Source organism: Juglans regia, chromosome 7, assembly GCF_001411555.2.
Source record: "Juglans regia cultivar Chandler chromosome 7, Walnut 2.0, whole genome shotgun sequence".
In the NCBI taxonomy this organism is placed as follows: Eukaryota; Viridiplantae; Streptophyta; class Magnoliopsida; order Fagales; family Juglandaceae; genus Juglans; species Juglans regia.
In genome coordinates, this window is record NC_049907.1 from 14,950,608 (window position 1) to 14,972,025 (window position 21,418).

The 21,418-nt window shown below is 33.9% G+C and overlaps 1 protein-coding gene across 2 annotated transcripts; it reads left to right on the top strand.

Annotated features, from left to right (window-relative positions):
• The first annotated feature begins 1,109 nt into the window (after positions 1 to 1,109).
• On the top strand, positions 1,110 to 5,130 carry LOC109004255 (UPF0235 protein At5g63440). 2 transcript variants are annotated; one of them, XM_018982748.2, is made up of 7 exons: positions 1,110 to 1,278; positions 1,765 to 1,879; positions 2,218 to 2,371; positions 2,806 to 2,902; positions 3,780 to 3,868; positions 3,970 to 4,038; positions 4,828 to 5,130. In XM_018982748.2, exons 1-7 carry the CDS (start codon positions 1,164 to 1,166, stop codon positions 4,885 to 4,887), a joined length of 699 nt encoding a protein of 232 aa, XP_018838293.1. In that variant the 5' UTR covers positions 1,110 to 1,163; the 3' UTR covers positions 4,888 to 5,130. The 2 variants fall into 2 exon arrangements, with proteins under 2 accessions (XP_018838293.1, XP_018838294.1); XM_018982749.2 differs by having other exon boundaries at positions 1,166 to 1,278; positions 1,779 to 1,879.
• Positions 5,131 to 21,418: the final 16,288 nt, after the last annotated feature.

Below are 21,418 nucleotides of genomic sequence, written 5' to 3' on the forward strand. Positions count from 1 at the left end.
GGATTGGATAGAGACTTGGGAGATGGTGTCAAGTATCAAGTACTTGGAAACAATGCTATTTCTACATAATTTTCAAAAGGTTGTTAAGTGGTTTCTTACAATTACTCCATTGCCCAGACACAACCTCTCCCTCTCCACCTTAAAGCAACCCATACCTCCCTCAACAAAGCATCACTACATCCCCTCAAACAAGCACACGCTTAAGCCCCACATTCAGCCGTGCTTGCAACAAGCCGAATACCGCTGTTTTAGCCTAACAAAAACAGAGCACAACTCCTTCCCCCAAACGACAACACACTCACTTGCACCACCATTGCCCACTTTCATCTTCCTTTTTTTTTTTTTTTTTTTTTTTTTCCTGCCCTTTTTGCTTGCTTTTGTTTTTCCTTCCCATTTTGTCTTCCCCTCGATCACCTCACCCGCCGTGGCACCATTTTTCACCCCATCACTGACTCAAGAAGTCTAGCAAAAATTGGTCTTCACGTAACTTTCTCTCTCTTCATGTTGTGTTTCTTTCAAGGACCTAAAGGTGAGATTGGCAGAGGCAAGAATCCTAAGAAAGCGTGATGCATTGAATTCTGAGAGTTGGGCTTCACCTTGAAAACTTGAGAGTGCCTTGCGCCATGAGTCTAGCTAACTAGAGTCCAGTGGGTTGGAGGGGGGAGACGAAATGGGTAGGAAAAAGAAGAATAAGAAGGAAATGAGTTGGAGAGGGAAGACAAAATGGACTCTAAGGGGAAGACGAAATGGAAGAGAAGGAAACACGAAATGTTTTCTAGAGAGAGAAGACGAAATGGTAAGTGAGTGAAAAAAAGTGCATGCAACCGTGGGATGCCGCGCCAAGCAGGAAGCAAAAAGGGGAAAGTCTAACGGTGACTGTAGTATTACACATTTATTTTATTCCATGTGGCAGCCACATCAAGTGGGAGCTAGTAGCGAGATCTCAATTCATCATTATAATTTTTTTAAATTTTAATACAAAATATAATAAATAATTTAATTTTTTTAAATCTTAAAATAATAATAATATAAAAAATAATATTTGAATAATATTTTATTATCTCAATTTAACACAATTCATTATATCCTAATTCTAGACGTGAAACGACAATGTTAAAGCAAAAGTCTTTTCCTAGCTCTCAGAGGGAAGCATCGGGGAAGGAATGCCGAAGAGGACGACCCATACGTACTCGAGCGAGGACGCCGCTCCAGATGGACCGGATTCCGATCTCTTTGTCTATTACTGCAAGCACTGTGGTTCTCACGTCCTCATAACAGGTTCTCTCTCTCTCTCTCTCTCTCTCTCTCTCTCTCTCTCATTCTGGTTCCCAAGAAACTGTTGGAAAATCAACCCCTTAAGTTATGTATATTTGCTCTGGCACGGAGATTACTTCTTTTGAATGAATCTTAGTTCGCATTTTTAACACTTTCAAACGGAAATGAACTCCAATTGATTTACTAGCTTTGCCCTAACTCGTATTATTTATGTTCACTGGCTTTGGCCATGATTTGGATAAAGACTTTTATTGTTTCAAAATGTTTAATATTCGCATTCGAAAGTATAAATAAAAGAAGCTCGAGATTCTCTCTTTAGAAAATTCAGACTCTTAACACAACTTCATAGGCAGATTATATTTGATTGATGGATTAGGCTACCTACTCGCCCTAATTGAAACAATATAATTTTGACCATATTAGGCATTGTATCCCCCTAAGAGTTAGTATAACTTGCTTTAGTCGATACTGAAGTTTATTTGTTCTAAGATACCCAATTGCAGAAAATGCCCAAAAGGAAGACTGACAAAGCATATGTGTTGGACAAGGAGAAGCATCTTGCAAGGTTAAATATCAATGAGGCAGGCAAAATTCTCTTGAAACGGTAAATTTAATTATCAATAAAAATATTGTGCAATATAGTTCTTTTTCCTTTTTTTCTTTTTTAGTATTTTTAAATATTTGGCTCCTTTCCGTTGGTTTTAAGTTGTTAATTCTAAACTATTAATGTAAGCTATATTTAGAGCCAAATTTCCATCTTCTTACATTTGGCTGATTATTACTTGCACCATGGCACACAGATATAGTGTCTTGTGATGCTTCTTTTGTCCAACTGAGTACATTGTCTTTATGAACCAATAATCATTTTCATTGAGTGGTTTTTGAGTTATAAGCGTGCATGCATTTGAGCTCATATCTACGCTGTGGATCTTTCTTATCCAGGGGTGAAGGGAAACTGGAGAAGCAATTTCGAATGAACTGTATGGGTTGTGAACTCTTTGTCTGCTACCGCTCAGAAGAAGATCTGGAAACTGCTTCTTTCATTTATGTTGTTGATGGTTCACTTAGTACAGTTGCTGCCGAAACTAACCCACAGGTATAAGAAATGGTTATAAAGGCTTATTTAAAAAAAAAAAAAAATCTGTGGATTGAATATAGAATTTTTTTTTTATAGGTGGACTTGAATATAAAACAATAATTGAACCTTATACCATTTTTGTCAGAGAGCATGCCAATCAATAAGTTTTAGCTCATAGTCTCTCTCTCTCGCTTGTTCATCAGCTGTTACACCCTTCCAGGATGATTGATGGTGATTTTGGTCAATGGCCATGCACCTTGTTTCTCCACATGCATATGCTTGTTTCTATTTGTTCTGCATGTACTTTCCCTTTTGAATTACCCGAGGTGCACTTGTGAAAAACTTCTTGTTGAGGGCCTGTGCACCCCCTGGATTAGTCGGGACGTTGTTCTCGAACACCCAGGGCCAATAAAAAAAAAACTTTCATATCCACGTTTTGGTATGTGCTGTAGGATGCTCCTGTTCCACCCTGTATATCCCAGTTAAAAGGAGGACTTGTTCAAGTCGCTATAGAAGTTGAAGATCGTGCCCAACGTTCAGCAATCACAAGTAACAAAACATTATTTTATCTAGCATGCATTCTTGTTGAACAAAAAATTTAGCATTTAATATTAGAGCAATGGCACTCATCCTGGATTTTATCCTCTCTAGTCACATCGTTGATGGGGGTATATTTCAAGTGATTTTATAGATGAACTAGTGATTGGAAAGCCATTTAAAATGTGAAACACTAGCTGGAGTGACTAGGAATGATAAAATCCAGAATGAAGAATATTTCTTTTAATGTTATGCCAATCTTTGAGTATAATTTTTAATCAAATGGTCTAGTGTTGATGGTTCAATGACTCATAATGTGCAGGCAAGTTTGAAATTTTAGATCAATTCATTAGAATTAAATTTAGTTGGTGCCCTTAGCTTTAAAATCGTTATGAGGTTCCTTATTAGAGCGACACACTGGTTTTAACACTTCAATAGTATTTCTCGCAAAAGTTGATGAGTAACAAAGGCGCATGAAATTGAAACCTTAAAAAAGACAGTTTTCCAGGGACCATTGCTGAACACCCATCTGTTCCAAGCACGATGCTTGGATTTTATCTCAAATTTCAAGGGCTTCACCAATATTTTCTCAATGTTTTGTGCAGACAACTTATCAACTTAATATGTTTTTCTAATTGGGCAAAAACTATTCATATCATTATTATGAAATTGTTTTTACTGGTGCAGTTATATATGCTTTGCCTTTCTACATGCATTCATTTATATACACAGTATGAAAAAGAACAAAGAACTTCATAATTGCTCTTTCTGATACTCTTGCACATATTACCCTTTCACTTCTCCTGCCCTAAGTCCCAATTTTTTTCTTAATTTGTAATAACAACCAAACCACTTCTACTTAACTGGTAATTCTCATGGTTCATGCCAGGAGTAAATGCGGATGATGTCCGTGTTACTGTAGCTGCACCTGCAGCTCGTGGGGAAGCTAACAATGAACTTTTGGAATTCATGGGCAAAGTATGCATCTTTTTCATCTTAGGCAATGAAAGTCAATTCCACATTTTTTGCTTAAATTTCAAGTTAATCATAACCACATTGCTTTTGACACCTGTACCCAGGTGTTGGGTCTGAGACTGAGCCAGATGACTCTTCAGAGAGGGTGGAATAACAAATCGAAACTCCTTGTGGTTAGTTGAACCTGTTGTTTATTTGTTTTTTGGTTTTTTATTTTTTTCTGCTAGGTAATTTTTTGCAAGTGTTTGTAAGCAAGAAATTTATTGGCATAATGCGAAACTCATCCTTGTCCCACAAAATCCTATGCTCCATAAAGTCTTCTCTCTCTCTCTCTCTCTCTCTCTCCCCCCCCAAAAAAAACTATTTTTCCCTCTTTTTTTCCTGATATCCAAGGATGAAAGTATTTTTCTAATAATTGTGTTTTGCTTTTTTCCTTTTTTAATCAATTGTATCTCACTTTTTTATGGGTAATGCCCCATGCATTAATGGATAGCGGCATTGTCAAGACCCTTATGCACACGATTTTTATAGAAGACTCCTTAACTGCTTACGTAATTGAGGTGTACGCTTCGATTAGTAAACCGTCTCAACTGGTGTGAATTTAGCCCTTAATGACCATTTCATGCCAATACTAGTTTAGAAGCATGCACTCTGTTTTGTCAATTTTGTAGTCTATTCTGTGTAAGGCACATTTCAAATAGAATTGTATTATATACTACACTCCCATCCTACTTTTCATCACGTTGTGCTGATGTTGTGACATTGTCGATCAACCATAAGATCGATTTTTATTTTTTCAAAGCAACAAAGTTTGATATAAGGCCCACACAAATACAGTAGAGGATAGGAGTGGGAAGTTGGTGGAGTGATATGGTATTTGTCTTATAAATATTACCCGTTTTAAAGTTGTTCACTAAGACGACAATGAGCCAAGTGTATAAATATTTTGATGATTGTTTTAGGTGGAGGACCTGTCTGCTAGGCAGGTATATGAGAAACTCCTGGAAGCCGTGCAACCTTGAAACTCCTTATATTGGGTTTGAGAATTACAACATTGTTGATTGTTGTGTTGGAAGTTATGGGCTGTCTTCTATTTCATTTTACTTATCCAAAAAAAGAAAGTTATGAGCGTTCTTGTAACGTATATGTACTACTTTAGACTAAGAGAAATGCTAATATGCTGCTTGAGTTTGTCTCCTCATTTTTATTTTTGACATTCTTTTTCCATTTTTAAGGGTCGTCTAATTGATTCAGAACTTACTCCACCGCATCCATCTATTTATTTGAGCCAGTCAATGTATATATATATGGTCACGATTCCGTAAAAAATGAATGAGTCAATCTATATGCAAGTTTTAAGGTTGCGTTTGTGTAGTGAGGTATTCTTAAGTATTTTGTGAATAGTATTGAAAAAGTAATGAAAAATTAATGATAAAATATTGAATAGTAATAAATAATAGTGAAAAGTATGTGAAAAATAATAATAAAATAATAAATAGTAGTGAGGTATTCTCAAAGTATTCAAACTAGTCTCATGTTTTTATTATTATTATCATTATATTATATTAGATTTAATTAATGAAAAATCTATTCATCATCTCAACTTTCATCATCCTCCCATCATCCTATTATGTGACATTAGATGATAGGTGCACAAGTGAAATGTAATAAATAATTTCTAATCACCTAATGTCACGTCATAGGATGTTGAAAGGATGATGAAAGTTGGGATGATGAGTAGTATTATTCTTTTTCATAAAAAGTATTGAACTCATCTTAACATCTAAATACACTTTAAACTCAGTTTAGATGTGTCTTATATAACTCTCTCTATTATTCAATTTACTATTATTCAAAAAGAATTCAGCTCAGTTTAACGTAGTCACATAATCTCTTACGTATAGACTCAATCTCCAATGTTGTTATTCCTCTTTCATGGCATCAAATAATTAAATAAAAAAAAAAAAGGGAGCAATTTCTCACTTGCGTTCAAATATATGCTATGATTGGTCATCTTGAACACGTTACATTTTCTGATTGGGCTGTTGTGTCAAAAGCTGAGTAGCCTACCAAAGATGTTGGGCTCTTTTAGAAGTAAAGGCTGTACCCATGAGGGCCTTAATATTTCATGTACTCATTTTGAATCCGTTTCCATTTTTTATTGGGCCTTTGTCAAATTGATTGTGGCCCAGGTAGCTAACTAGCCTACCGAAGATGTTAGTCCGTTTTTAGAAGTGAAGGTTGCCCAATAAGGGCCCATATTAATTTCAATTGGGTCTTGGAAGCCTGTAAATCTAAAGGAGGGTGGACTAAGGGACCAAAGGCTTGGAGACTGATCTCCTTGGGAGGACTGAGGTCGTGGTTGGGAGGTCGTGGTTGGCTGAGGTCGATGGCTGAGGTTCATGAGAGGTTTTGAGGGCTTGGGGTCGGGGGGAGGGGGGGAATATGGCTAAATGAGGGCTGAGAGACAGAACGGAGCAAACTGGTTCAGTGGTGTTAGTGAACCCGGTCTACACGTCATGTGTGCAATAGATATAGCGAAATCGTGGCTTCTGCGAAGATTTTCTCTTGAACAAATACTAGTGCGCGAGAGCGACAGGGGCTGAGGAAGGAGAAAGTGAAACAGTTCGGCTTCATTGGTTGTCTCAAAGCAAAGGAGAAAAGAACTTGTATGTTTGTTTTCTTCTTCTTGCTTATGTGAGAGAACAACATATTGGAAACATTAATGAAGCGGGCAAATATCGTGGGCAAATATCACGCAGGGGTCATTGACTCATTGACACCCCTCATCAGTCATCACCCGTTCTGTCATAAGATTCTGATGACTATATTTGAACGGTGGTCCGCGATCTTAGCCTTGGTTGGTCAGGCTTATGGTTTTCAAGCGGCTCCAGTGTTTAGGGAATATTCGGCCCACTAGTAATCTTAGATATATTTTAAAAACTTATACATACTAACCACTTAAATATCAACTCCTATATTATGGGAATTTTCTACCTGAGCCTTGGTTGTATTGCGGCACGCCCTTGCATCCTCCACGGGCTGATAAAACATAATCAAATAACATTAAATATATAACTAAAAAGGACAACGCATATTGTCAGGAATCCACAATAAACTCGAGGGATTCTCCCCTAAAAGACAGAACAAAAGGAAGAGGTATAAAGAAATAACGATGAAAAAGGTTCAAAGCCCTGTTAATTAATAACAAAGGGATACTTCTTACATGCAGTGGATTGACATTCACGAATTATACGATGGGCATTGTACTTCCTCTTTTAATCGAGGTCTACTGGCCATGACCAACAATAATCTTTCAGAATGATTTTAAACTCAAAACTAAGAGGGGATTTAGAAAGGTACCCTTCTACTATGCCGTCTAGTTCTTACTTATCGCTGGCCATGCCCGTTAGTGCAATCTCCCTTTTCTTTCAAACTTTTTTTTTATAAATTTTTTTTAAAAAAATACACACATTCACTAGTAGTAACTTTTTTGAATATTTAAAAAAGTTAAAAAATTAAAATGTACTAGTGTTCAAACCTAAGGGCAATCTAGTATTTTCCTTTGGAAAGAGTAATAAGTTAAGAGAAATGATATTTGCATTCTTGGGGTGTGTAAGTACTACGTACTCTTTTTTTTTTAAAAAAATATATATATATAAATATGAGTTCTACATGGAAAAGTTAATTTTTTTTATGACAAACCCCACTATTTTTCAAAATGTGTTTGCAGGGCTTGAGCTTAGACTGTATCTAGCATTACTCATATATTAAATATAATTTTAAGGTGTCTAAGTAACATTAAGAAAGAGTAATTTGCAAGTCACGTGCATGCCTTTAGAAAATACAAACAAGTGATGAACAAAGAAAAGGAAAAAATATCGGCTACAAAAACTGAAGAAGTAATTGTTGGGCTCTCAAGATTGACTCGAACTCAAACCAGAACTTCACCTTTCCATTGAAGAAAAAAATAGAAACAAAGTTGAAAGAATCTGTGGCTGGGAAGCCCTGAAAATGGACCAAAAAAGTTAATTTATACTGTTTAATTAATCTGTTTCCAGTGATATTAGATTGATAGAAATTAGAGAATTGTATGTTTGTTTGATAGGAAAGAAAGCTGAAAGAAGATGTGGGGATGCTTAGCGAAATTACATAGAATTTGAGGTGCAAATTAAAAGAGATCAAACCTTTGAGAAAGAGAGTTACAGGAATACAACTATTAACAGTACTGCATTTTTTGGAAGAAAAAACCAATCGAACCAGAGATGTCAAATTTTATGTGTCTTATGTAAGGCTCTTAGAGGGGGACTACCGGTGGCAAAAATTCAATAGCGAGATTCACGCGTGAGCATTTAGTTCATGTCTTGCTGACATGGTGGCATGGTTATCTGACACGACATATATTATGCTATTATTTTTTTAATATCATTCTTTTATTATTAATGTAAACCCATAAATAAAATAATAAATAATTTTCTGATTATTTAATATTATATTTAAGATAATAAATAAAATGATGATGATAATAATCGTTCTCATTTCATTAGTATGGTTTATTGTTATAGGTTAGATTATTTCATATTTTGGATATATATTTAGTATATCATATAGGTCAATATATGTTTAATATGTTTAATTCTATTTGCATGTTCAATTACAAAACAATGGTACACAAGGTGAAGATTTTGCAAATTCACATGTTTTGGGACCTCAAGTGACAATAATTAAACAACTTAATTATGCACATTATATGTGTATTCAAGTATTTTATTTAGATATAAATTTTTGTTGCCAAACAGATTTTGTGAGGCCAATCTACCAAATAAATGTGTCGCATTTAAGGATCCGTTTGGATATAAGAAATGTTTCATGATCTTATCTTATCTCATATCATTATTACAATTTTTTCAAATTCTACACAAAATATAATAAACAATTCAACTTTTTCAAATCTCAAAACAATAATAATATTAAAAAATAATATTATAACATTATTTTATTGAACTTTCAACTTCCATCTAAATTTATCTCATCTCAACTCATATTCAAACAGCACCAAATCATAATAACATGCTCTTTTAATTTACTTATCATATTCAGATTGAACTATTAAATTATTCAAAGTCAGAAAACTGATATGAGAAAAGTATTACATCGAGAAAGAATAGTTGCCACATAATTTACAAGAAATGGCAACCACATTGATGGACAAGCTGAAGCAAAACTCAAGATCATAAGACTGATTGGCACCATGAAGGTTCAAAACCAACCAGCCCCATGTATTACCCAACTACATATATATTATTACAACCATGCATATCATTTTTACAAACCAAAAGAGTCCAACCTAATGCTAGGAATCACTCAGTACTCTTAGTGCACCTCGCGGTCTGGTTGGTTTTGAACCTTCATGGTGCCAACTGAGTGATTCCTAGTATTAGGTTGGATATTCTGATCTAGTTTTTCTAACAGTGATATTGCAAATAAGTGTGGTCTGATATCCTACAATCAACATCCTTAATTTGTTTAATGATCGATATGCTTTCATAGCAAGAGTAAAACATGTGGAAATGGGTGAACGAGGGGAACGAGGAATATATAAGAGCATGAGAATGAGTTATCTCTGTGTCGTTCGTGAAAATTAGAACAACGGGTACTAATCATTTTAGACCCCTCACCAAATTCCTCTTTTCAGTATCGAAACATTTTTGCAATAAAATAGAAATGTTTGTAGACATTGAATATTTGAATATCCATATGAAAGATTCAAGGAAGCAACGTGCAGCAAAAATATAGGAAAGTTTGAGAGTTCAATCTATAAAGTGGCAGGACCCTCAGCGGGAAGTACTGAATCATTTCCATGGTCTACTCATGTTTGTCACGGCCCCGAAACTTTCCTTATATATATATATATATATATATATATATATATATATGGGAACTTGCATACATTTATACACATGTCACCAAGCGGTCTCTCCTTGTGGGAATTGGGTGAGAGTCAATCTTTTAGCACCAATCAACTCACTTTATTTTTTTACTTTTGTGTTGTAATGTGTGTTGGCTTTGGGAAGACTGTAGGGGACTCCTACCCCACCAAACTTGTGTCTTATATCTGTAGTTTATCTATAAGTACTTTACTTGCCGAGAAAAAAGAATTACACACAAACACATATAAGAAAAGGGAAAGTAAAGGACAAATAGATGTGAATCACTTTCATGATTCATGATTTGCTTTTAGTCCATTCCAATTCCTAGCTTATATTTAGGTGTTTTCTTTGGTATATGCCTATTTACTTGTCAATAAAATTTCTTATTACTTGTCAAAAAAATATGTGAATCACTAAGCATAAAATTAGGGCTGAAAAGAGAAAAGCAGGAAGTTGGAGAGCATGAAGCATTATTAATTTCCCAGGTTCAATAGACATTGATCAACAACATAATTGCTAGTTAGATTAATAAATTCACTTTCGTTCAAGCAAGTGTAAAAGGTATGAACATTACTCAAAGCTATATTTAGTATCGTCGATCATGAAAAATGTTTGAAATCCTTGAAAGTAGAAATTGCGAAAGCACCACAAATCGAGTGACCTAAAGTTCGTGAAACAAACAGAGCGAATTCCAACATCAGCTGCCGCACGAAAAGCAATTGGAACATCTGAGACCTATTTTTGTATAAGCACAAAAAATTGTCAAAGACATTCTATTCAAGTCTATAATTAATACAAATTCCCAGCAATGCTGCACAACCTCCCCAACCTCCACACTACATTTTTTTAAATTTTTAAATTTTTTAATATTTAAAAAAAATTTTGAGTTTCTTCTTTTTAAACTAATTCAATTCTTCTATTCATTATTTATATATTAAATATTTGATAAAAGAAAAAAATAATAAAAATTTAAAAAAGTGTGATGTGTGGAGGTTGTGTAGATTTTTTCTAATACAAATTCCCAGCAATTGGATCATAGCATGCAAAATGGTCAAGTTGACACGATGAAAATGCCTATAAAACTGATAACTAATTAACAAAGAAATAAGAGAAGCCTCTAAATACCACTAAATCAGCTTTGATGGAGTTCAACCATGCTACTTCCGTTTCCAAAATAGAAGCCCGAGGCATACTGTGACTGAATACTAGAATACCAAGAAAGAAATGAAAGAATTTGTAAGATTTCAAAGAAGGCATACAGATACCCAAGTATCTATCTTTACAAAGGGATCATGCATATGGACAAGGTCGATATTCAATAAAAATAATTTTAAACAATAAGTTGGAGTAACTTATTCGGTAACATTTTTTTTTTTTTTGTTAAGTAACTTATTCAGTAGCAATGATACAATAACTGCTCAAGCCAAAGCTTCAGACAACATAGTCATTATTAACTCGGGAGGGAATGATATTTGTATACCTTTTCCAAGGCGGCAAGACGATCCACTGTCAATGCATCAGCCTAAACTGCTCCATAGTCTAATAAAAGAACCTGTTATGTTTGATAGAAATTACTGAGAAGCATTCTTTTTTTTCATAAACGAAGTCTTGCACATGGAACTTTTGACATTTGGAATATTAAAAATGATGGCAAACAAACATGTAGACATAATTGTATAAAAATTATAAAAAAGAATTATAAGCCTATCATTAGTCGTTATGGTAACTCTTAGATCTACAGGTAAATTGTCTATATAAAAGTTAAAGACAAAAAGAGTTCCAGATGAAGTGTTTCATTTGATTAATTGTAATTTGTGATGAGAAGCTATATTTAATGTTCCAATTACATGGTAAGGTAAGTTTAAATATTACTGCCTAATTAGTTGATCAGTTTGACGGTTAACTACCTGATTTTACAAATTCATAGACAACAGTTGTAACACTCCAATGGAAGACCCAAACTACATGGCCTATACTCCAAAAGGACTAGTCAATGATACAATTAGAGCCCCATTGGAACCTTATAAAGAGAAAGAACTTCTCATTCCCAAGTAATGTGGAATTCCATACACCACCTAACCTTATCAATATGATATGGGGTATCACAATAGTATATCAGATAAATTTATGTCTCCACATCTTTGTTGTCTCTCGCTCGCAAGAAAATATTAAGTCTTGGGCTAAAAGAACAAAAATGAAATTTATGCAACTAAATTGAGGCAATGAAATCTTTTTTTTTTTTTTCTCACTTGGAGCCCAATTTTGGGATATTGTAAATAAGTGGCGTCTGATATACTACAATCAACAACCTTAATTTGTTTAATGATATACTTTCAAAGCAAGAGTAAAAACATGTGGAAATGGGTGAACGAGGAATATATAGGAGCATGAGAATGAGGTTATCTCTGTGTCGTTCGTGAAAATTAGAAACATTTTTGCAACGTGCAATAAATTTTTGCAATGTTTTTTAACAAGTTGATCATTGAATGTCCAGATCATGGAAGCTATAGATTGCATTGTTGTAGTTTTGGCATTTGTATTAGAGGTTGCACAAATTATGTCGAACAATAACAAGCTTCTGAAGTGGGTGGTGCTGGGATTTATTGTGGTGAGTTGTCTTATAATGTGGACAATATTTGCTCTGAATGCAAGGCAAAAAAATGCTAGGTTTTCTTTTGGGTGCTTCTTTCTATCTAATGGATAAATATATGAGAGTATTTGTAAATACATCGAATCATATGCAGCAATTATTCAAGTTATATCGCCAATAATTTCTATTATTGTCAATTTTTCGAAGCATTTGACTTTCGATGAAATTATTACATCTTCTGCGATGATCTCCTCAAAGTTGACCGTGAGTTGCACTCTAAGAGATTCCTAGTATTAGGTTGGACTCTTTTAGCTTGTAAAAAAGATATGTATGGTTGTAATAATATGCAGTTGGGTAAGCCAAGGGGCTGGTTGGTTTTGAACTTTCATTGTGCCAATAAGTCTTATCTTGAGTTTTGCTTGAGCTTCTCCATCAACGTGGCTGCTATTTCTTGTAAATTATGTGGCAACTATTCCTTCTTGATGTAATACTTTTCTCATATCAGTCATCTGACTTTGAATAATTTATAGTTCAATCTGAATATGATAAGTAAATTAAAAGAGCATGTTATTATGATTTGGTGCCATTTGTATATGAGTTTAGATGAGATAAGTTGATATGAAAGTTGAAAGTGAAATAAAAGATTGTTAGAATATTATTTTTTTAATATTATTATTATTTTAAAATTTGAAAAAGTTGAATTGTTTATTATATTTTGTGTAGAGTTTGAAAAAGTTGTAATAATGATATGAGATAAGATAAGATCATGAAACACTTCTTGTATCCAGACGAGTCCTTAAATGCGACACATTTATTTGATAGATTGGCCTGAAAAAATTAATCTGTTTGGCAACAAAAATTTATATCTAAATAAAATATTAGAATACACATATAATGTGCATAATTAAGTTGTTTAATTATTGTCACTTGATGGGAGGTCCCAAAACATGTGAATTTGCAAAATCTTCACCTTTTGTACCATTATTTTGTAATTGAACATGCAAATAGAATTAAACATATATATATTAACCAATATGATATACTAAATATACATCTAAAATATGAAATAATATAACCTATAACAAATAAACCATACTAATGAAACGAGAACGATTATTATCATCATCATTTTATTTATTATCTTTAATATAATATTAAATAATTAGAAAATTATTTATTATTTTATTTATGATTTTACATTAATAAATAATAAAAAAATGATATTAAAAAAATAATAGCGTAATATATGACATGTCAGACAACCTTGCTCCCATGTCAGCAAGACAACTAAACGCTCGTGTGTGAATCTTGCCATTGAATTTCTACCATCGGTAGTCCCCCTCCAAGAGCCTTAGATAAGACACACATAAAATTTGACATCTCTAGTTCAATTGGTTTTTCCTCCCAGAAAATGCATTGCTAACAGTTGTATTCCTGTAACTCTCTCTCTTAGGTTTGATCACTTTTAATTTGCACCTGAAATTCTATGTGCTTTCGCTAAGCTTCCTTACATTTTCATTCAGCTTTCTTTCCTATCAAACAAACATACAATTCTCTAATTTCTATCAATCTAATATCACTGGAAACATATTAATCAAACAGTGTAAATTAACTTTTTTGGTCCATTTTCATGGCTTCCCAGCCACAGATTCTTTCAACTTTATTTCTATTGTTTTTCTTCAATGGAAAGGTGAAGTTCTGGGTTTGAGTTTGAGTCAATCTTGAGAACCCAACAATTACTTCATCAGTTTTTGTACCCGATATTTTTTCCTTTTCTTTATTCATCACTTGTTTGTATTTTCAAAAGGTATGCACATGATTTGAAAAATTACTCTTTCTTAATGTTACTTGGACACCTTAAAATTATATTTAATATATGAGTAATGATAGATACAGTCTAAGTTATGCAAGTCCCGCACACTCATTTTGAAAAATAGTAGGATTGTTATTAAAAAATTAAAGTTTTTATGTGGATTTCATAATTATCTATTTTAAAAAAAAAATACGCAGGACTTACGCACCCTAAGAATGCATATATCATTTATCTTGAAGTGAGATTGCACTAACGGGCATGGTCTGAGGTAAGTAAGAACTGGACAGCATAGTAGAAGGGTAGCTTTCCAAATCCCCTTTTAGTTTTGAGTTTAAAGTCATTCTGAAAGGTTATTGTTGGTCATGGCCGGTAGACCATGATCAAAAGAGGAAATACAAAGCCCATCATATGATTCATGAATGTCAATATGATTTTGAGTATTAATCGAGATGTTGATCTAGAAGCTGGGCAAGATACTCTACAAAGTCCTCATTGGAGGTCTATATACCCTGTGGTAAGATTGATTTTGTATAAAAAAAAGTTTAGTAAAATATTGTTCTAATCTTAAACTTTATGATTTTGTCACATTTGTTAAATTGTGCATTTTTAGTGGTTGCCTATATAATTAGTTGATATATAAAATCACTTAAAATATATCACAATAGCAAGTATGACGGAGAATAATAAGATATTGAATAATAACATTACTCAATTAATATTAATTACGAGTTAATAAGTTGATCATTGAATGTCCAGATCATGGAACTTATAGATTGCATTGTTGCGGTTTTGGCATTTGTATTAGAGGTCGCACAAATTATGTTGAATGATAACAAGCCTCTGGAGTGGGTGGTGCTGGGATTTACTGTGCTGAGTTGTCTTATAACGTGGACAATGTTTGCTCTGGCTGCAAGGCAAAAAAATGCTAGGTTTTCTTTTGGGTGCTTCGTTCACCTGATGGACAAATATACGGGAGTATCTGTAAATACATAGAATTGTATGCCGCGATTATTCTAGTTATATTGTCAATAATTTATATTATTGTCAAAGTTCCAAAGCATTTGACTATCAATGAAATTATTATATATGCTGGGTTGTTCACCTCAAAGTTGACCGTGAGGTGCACTCAGAGTGATTCCTAGCATTAGGTTAGACTCTTTTGGCTTGTAAAAAAGATATTTATTGTTGTAATAATATGTAGTTGGGTAAGGCAAGGGAAAGTTGGTTTTGGAACTTTCATGGTGCCAATCAGTTTTATCTCGAGTTTTGCTTGAGCTTCTCCATCAATGTGGCTGCCATTAGCAACTCTTGTAAATTATGTGGCAATTATTCTCTCTTTATCTAATACTTTTCTCATATCATTAATCTGACTTTGAATAATTTATAGGTCAATTTGAATATGATAAGTTAATTAAATGAGCATGTTATTATGATTTAAATGCAACCATTTATTTATGGGGAGACTTGATATTGAGAAGTGGTTAAAGAATTCGATTAATAAGGTAACATGCAATAAGAATGCAGTCGCCCCTAAATTGTAAAGGAATGTTTGATTGATAGTTTAAAAAGCTGTAAAGACCCAACACAATAATTATAAGGCATTCAACACGTATTCAACATAAACCGCAATAGACCTTTCGCCTTTTCTCCACGTAGCACATACCCCATGCAAGCTGAGGTCCAACCGTTGATGGGGGCCAACCCAAACTTCCACAACCAATGGGAAAGAAGCATTGCACACGCTTGGTAACCCCACATTAAAGCTTCCTTCACCAAGAAACCAACGTCAGCCACCCTATCTCATCTATGCCTAGCAAGCCCAAAGGGCAACAAAGACTAGCCAAAGTGATCGGTCTTGTGCACGATAGCCCCCATGTCGCATTCTCGCCAGGATAGTCATGAGCAAGCCGACGTCGTCTCAGCCACTGTCTCCATCATGCCCTGCCTTCTTCCACATGGTGTCCTTTGTTTTTCTTTGGGTAAGCTATGCTGCATAGCTTCTCTTCTATCATTTTCAATAATCTTTCATAGACTTAGGCCCTAAATAAAGCATGAATTTGCTAAGGAAATGAAACGACATTTCTACAAATGAGTTAATTTTCTTACCAAGAGTAGTTTATATGAAAAAGAGGGTACAAATAGAACATCTGTCAAAATGAGATCATTTGAAAGTCTGATAGTACTAAGATGGGTCACATTGACTATAGTTCCATTTGGAAGTTTAACGTAGGTATTTGATATGGTGGTGATTGAAGTAAAGAAAGTAATGGAGTGGACTATGTGGTTAGTGGCACCGTGTCTATAATCGAAGAATTGCAAGAGTAAGTCAAAGTAGCGTTGGAAGAAAATAGAGAAGAGACAACATTAGAATAAGATTGAATGAGTTCACTTGAACAATTTTGAATCTGAGACCAGATTTTATAAGAAACATTGGTATCTTGGTGAACAGGTTCATTAAAACGAAGGTGGAGACGGAAGTTTTTTTTATTATCCTATTCAAAGTTAGAGTCGGATTTGTCGACACTGACATTCGCCTCCAACTAGGAATTATACCTCTAACTCCGATATTAATATACATAGGTCAGATAAATATGTATTATCATGTATATATTGATCATATATTCTCATATAAAGAGTCTAGAACTTATGTAGTTAAATTCAATAGTATACTAGAATGTGTTAATTTTAATAAAAGAATATATTTGTACTATAATATAGATGGACTAATAGTCTAGTATATGTACACATCATAGTATTACTATCATACATAGTCAAGTTAGGACTAAAAGAACAAATATGGGCCGAAACCCGGGTTGCAAAACTCAGGTACACCCGGTCCGGGTACCAGGTTTTAAATCCGGAACCCGGGTTTACAACCTAGAACTTGGATTTATTATTATTATTATTATTTTAAAAAAAAAGTTTGAATGCTTATGTTTTTCTTTTTTCTTAAAAAATGACTGAGAACATGCGGGCTCCAATGGAAACAAGCTTCTCTATTATAGATTTCAATTGCTATGTCATTTTGGGTCGGAGACTGGGGTCTCGCTTCAATTTTTAGATGTCAATTGCTATAAAAAATTATCAAATATATATAATATTTTACGTTCATACAAAAGTCTTTATCTTTTTGCCAGACCATTTGGAAAGTGGTCCCAAAAATTTTTGCATGCACCAGATTTCAGCAATATTTGGTCAAAACAAATCACGAAAGGGCCAAGGCGTAAGAGATGATTAATTGCCCATGGACATGACATGATCAGATTATCACCAGAAACTCCAACACATCGGTCAAGTTAGGTAAAATGCATCCAAAACTACTAAATAAATCAAAATCAAATAACAAAAAGCATTCAAACATTTAAAAACAAAAAACCAATTTCCGAGTTGACCTGGATTCCAGATTTAAAACCCAGATTCATCCGGTTTCGGCCCTAATTTGAAACCCGAGTTCTCTAGCCGGAACCCGGATGAACAGTACTAATTGTTAATTAATAAATATTGTTTTATTATGAATTTGTGAAATAATTGTTAATTAATTGTGACTGTATGAGTCCATTCAGTTGTGATATATAATATAATCGCATTAGGCTGAGAATGAGTGAAAAAAAAATGGTACATCTTATAACATTTTTATAATTATTTTATAGTTCTACTTCAAGCCAATGATAAATGATAGTTATTTAAAAGCTTTTACACTACACATGACTATTATATGGCATGATTTGATTTGTAAGATTTAAATTTTAAAATTTATATTCCTGATCAAATTATGTCACATAAATAGTGTGTGGTATAAATGTTTTCAAATAGAATTATTTAAATTAAATCTTTTTAATAAAGTAGCATATAAGTATATTGATCTCTTGAGAATGAAGTTGTAAAATAATTATAAAAGAGATATAAGAATATGTTTGCTATATGGTAAATGGGAATTGTTAAGGCCATCGAGAGGTGGTCGTGAGAGTACCCACCGATAAGTGTAAAATGTATTTTTTCGTTTGTGTGTTTTTTTAAACATTTTTTAAATCATTATTGATATTTTTTTTTTAAAAAAAAATCACAAACTTGTTAAAAACACTTCTTTAACTATTAAGTAAAATGAAAAATAAAAAGCCGTAGAAACTCTGACGATAAAATAGAAATGTTTCTAGAGATTGAATAGTTCTATCAATCTAATATCACTGGAAACAGATAAATTAAACAATGTAAATTAACTTTTTTGACCCTTTTTCATGGCTTCCCGGCCACAGATTCTTTCAACTTTATTTCTATTCTTTTTTTCAATGGAGAGGTGAAGTCCTGGGTTTGAGATTGAGTCAATCTTGACAACCCAACAATTACTTCATCAGTTTTTGTAGCCGATATTTTTTCCTTTGCTTTATTCATCACTTGTTTGTATTTTCAAAGGGCATGCACATCTTTTGCCGACATACTTATCAAAAGATTGGCTGAATGCCTTACAACCATCTGATAAATACCGGTCTATTTTTATTTTGGTAGCTGTAGATCCGGAGGCAGTCAATGCTAGCAATCACTTATAAAAAAGTTGTGACTCGTGATTGTCTTCTGCATCATTTGGAAGTACAAATGCCAAAAGGGGAACATGTTCTCTGCTACTCGAGGTAGAACCAAACGTAACATTATACTCCGCATACATGTCTACTAATAAATGTCTCACCCTCGATAACAAATCTTCAGCCCAATTCTCATTATAAACTTTTATCAGGTGGAAAGTAAGAAGCCTCAACTTACTACGTGGATCAAGGACAACTACAATTAACAACAACAAATTCATCATATCCAATGAACCCCAATACTTATCAAATTTCATTCTCATGCTTATGATCATGCTCATCAAACAAGTATTCTCACTCTCATTCAGTCTAACCAACTCTTTTTGGAGTATACAAATCTCCAAAAACTTGTATTTGTCGTGACATGTAAAGACTCAGAAAATCGACAAGTGGCATCATAAAACATCTTCAAAAATTTCATAAAAACCCGCACTGACTCTCACTCGTCAGCTCTAGGAGGCCCAATGTTTCCATCCTTAAAGTAAGAGAGAAAAGTGTAATCATCACTCTCCATTCACCTAAAAGCCTTCTCAAATTTCTCAGCAGCCTCCAGCATCATATAAGTTGAATTCTATTGGGTTTGCACATCAAAGTACAATATTTTTTTACAATCAATTTTTTCTTTTTCTACACATCTCTTAAACTTATCTAATCTTGCAGGGGAGGAGCGCACATATCTAACCGCATTTCTAACCATTGTAATGGCATCATCACACTCCTTAAGTCCCTCATTCATGACAAGGTTCAGAATATGAGCACAACATCTCATGTGCATATACTTTCCCTTCAACATATTCTCCGTAAAAAACACATCAAATATGTAATTGTAGTATCATTTGAGCTAGCATTATCAACAATAACAATAAATATCTTATCAATGCCCCAATGAATGAGGCAGGATTCAACAAATTTTCCAATAGTATCCCCTCGATGATTAGGAATTAAACAAAAATTAATAATTTTCTTTTACAATTTCCAATCACTACCAATGAAATGGTCAATTAGGCACATATAATTAACATTTTGTACCAATGTCCACGTATTGATAGTTAATGAAATCATCATTCCCCTATCTTTAAATAACTTTTTAAGTTTGGCATTTCAGATGCAAATAGTTTCATACAATCTCTTACAACCGTCACTTAACATGACACTTTAAATTTAGGTTCAAGCAACTAAACCATCTTCTTAAATCCTTACCCTTCAACAATTCTAAATGGTAATTCATCGAGGATTACCATCTCCGCAAGCCTCAACCTCACAGCCTCCTCACTATATTCATTGGTTACAATATTTCTTAAAGAACTATCACTCTCTCCAAACCCCTCTGAGGATACCTCACCTGCCAATGTTGTTTGGTATTTATTTAAAGGCCCACATTTATGAGGATTTTTGGGACATGAAAGTAGATGGTTTTGCATGGTTCAAGTTTCGTTCCTCTTCGAGTGGCAAGCGTATATCTTGCCACAATAATTACACTTGGCCTTAGGATCATCTACAGAACAACTCTCAACTTTTGTAAAATGGTCTCAAACAATTGACGGATCATTCTCCTTCATTTTTTTAGGAAGTGGATAATTACTACTATTAGGGGCACTTGAAGCCATGGGTTTTGGTATTTGGGAGTTCGAATCAAGATCAATTAGACTTGAATAATTCATCTAACATGTAAAATCAAGAAAGAACAAAAAAATAACACAATTGTCAATTACACAGCAGCTAGTTTGCAACGTGGCAAACATCACAAATCTAAGATTCTAATCTACATTTTAGATCGCTCATAAATCTTATTTTAAGAATCAAAATAAATTTGTAACAAAACTGTTAATCAACACAAGTTAATAATTTGAAATTTCAATCAATTAGGACCTCCACTGACTGAGACTCTGAGTCTTATGAACATTTATCAAAATTACTTATCCAAAAAAAAAAAATGAACATTTATCAAAATCTATCAAAATCAAAAAACCTGTGAATGCACTGAGCCATTGACTGAGTCTTATAAAGTTATGAATATTTATTAAATTATAAATTAAAAACCACCGATTGTACAAAATCTATCAAAATTAAAAACCCGTGAATGCACAGTCATGCACATGCACTGACTGAGCCTTATGAATATTGATGAGGATTTATAATTATCATCAACATGGTGTTCAATCATCAGTGTTCATCACCGATTTACTATTTCACCATCCCAAACCATAAAACAGTATCCCTAACCCTAGACCCAAATACCACAACGGCACAACCTCTTAGGTTCTTATCAAAAAATAAATTTCAACAAAATTAGACTCATTAGTCGACAGTCATCACTAAAACTAAAACAAAATCTCAGAATTTCTATCTTTTAAATTTCAAAATCATACCTAAAAAAAAGGTGGAGGCTTGGAGAGGATAGACTGTGTCGTTTGCAGGAGGAACGTGGAGTGGTGGAGGCTGCGCCGCTACAGTTGGAGAGCTATGGAAGGCTGAAGCTGGTGAAACGAAAGTGAGCTTCGAAGCACAGAAGTGAAACGACGCTAACTCGTTGAGGGGGCTGAGGGTTCGAATGAGAAGAGAAGAAGAGGGATGGGGATAATAAGCCCTAGTAGAAACGGCATCGTTTGGCTTATGCCAAATGGCACCGTTCCCTTTATTTTT

Excerpts from the sequence above, each read along its gene's own strand:
- LOC109004255 (XM_018982748.2), top strand. The coding sequence starts at position 1,164 with ATGCCGAAGAGGACGACCCATACGTACTCGAGCGAGGACGCCGCTCCA. Across the intron at positions 2,903-3,779 it reads CCAACGTTCAGCAATCACAA|GAGTAAATGCGGATGATGTC; the intron begins GTAACAAAACAT and ends GGTTCATGCCAG. Across the intron at positions 4,039-4,827 it reads ACAAATCGAAACTCCTTGTG|GTGGAGGACCTGTCTGCTAG; the intron begins GTTAGTTGAACC and ends TGATTGTTTTAG.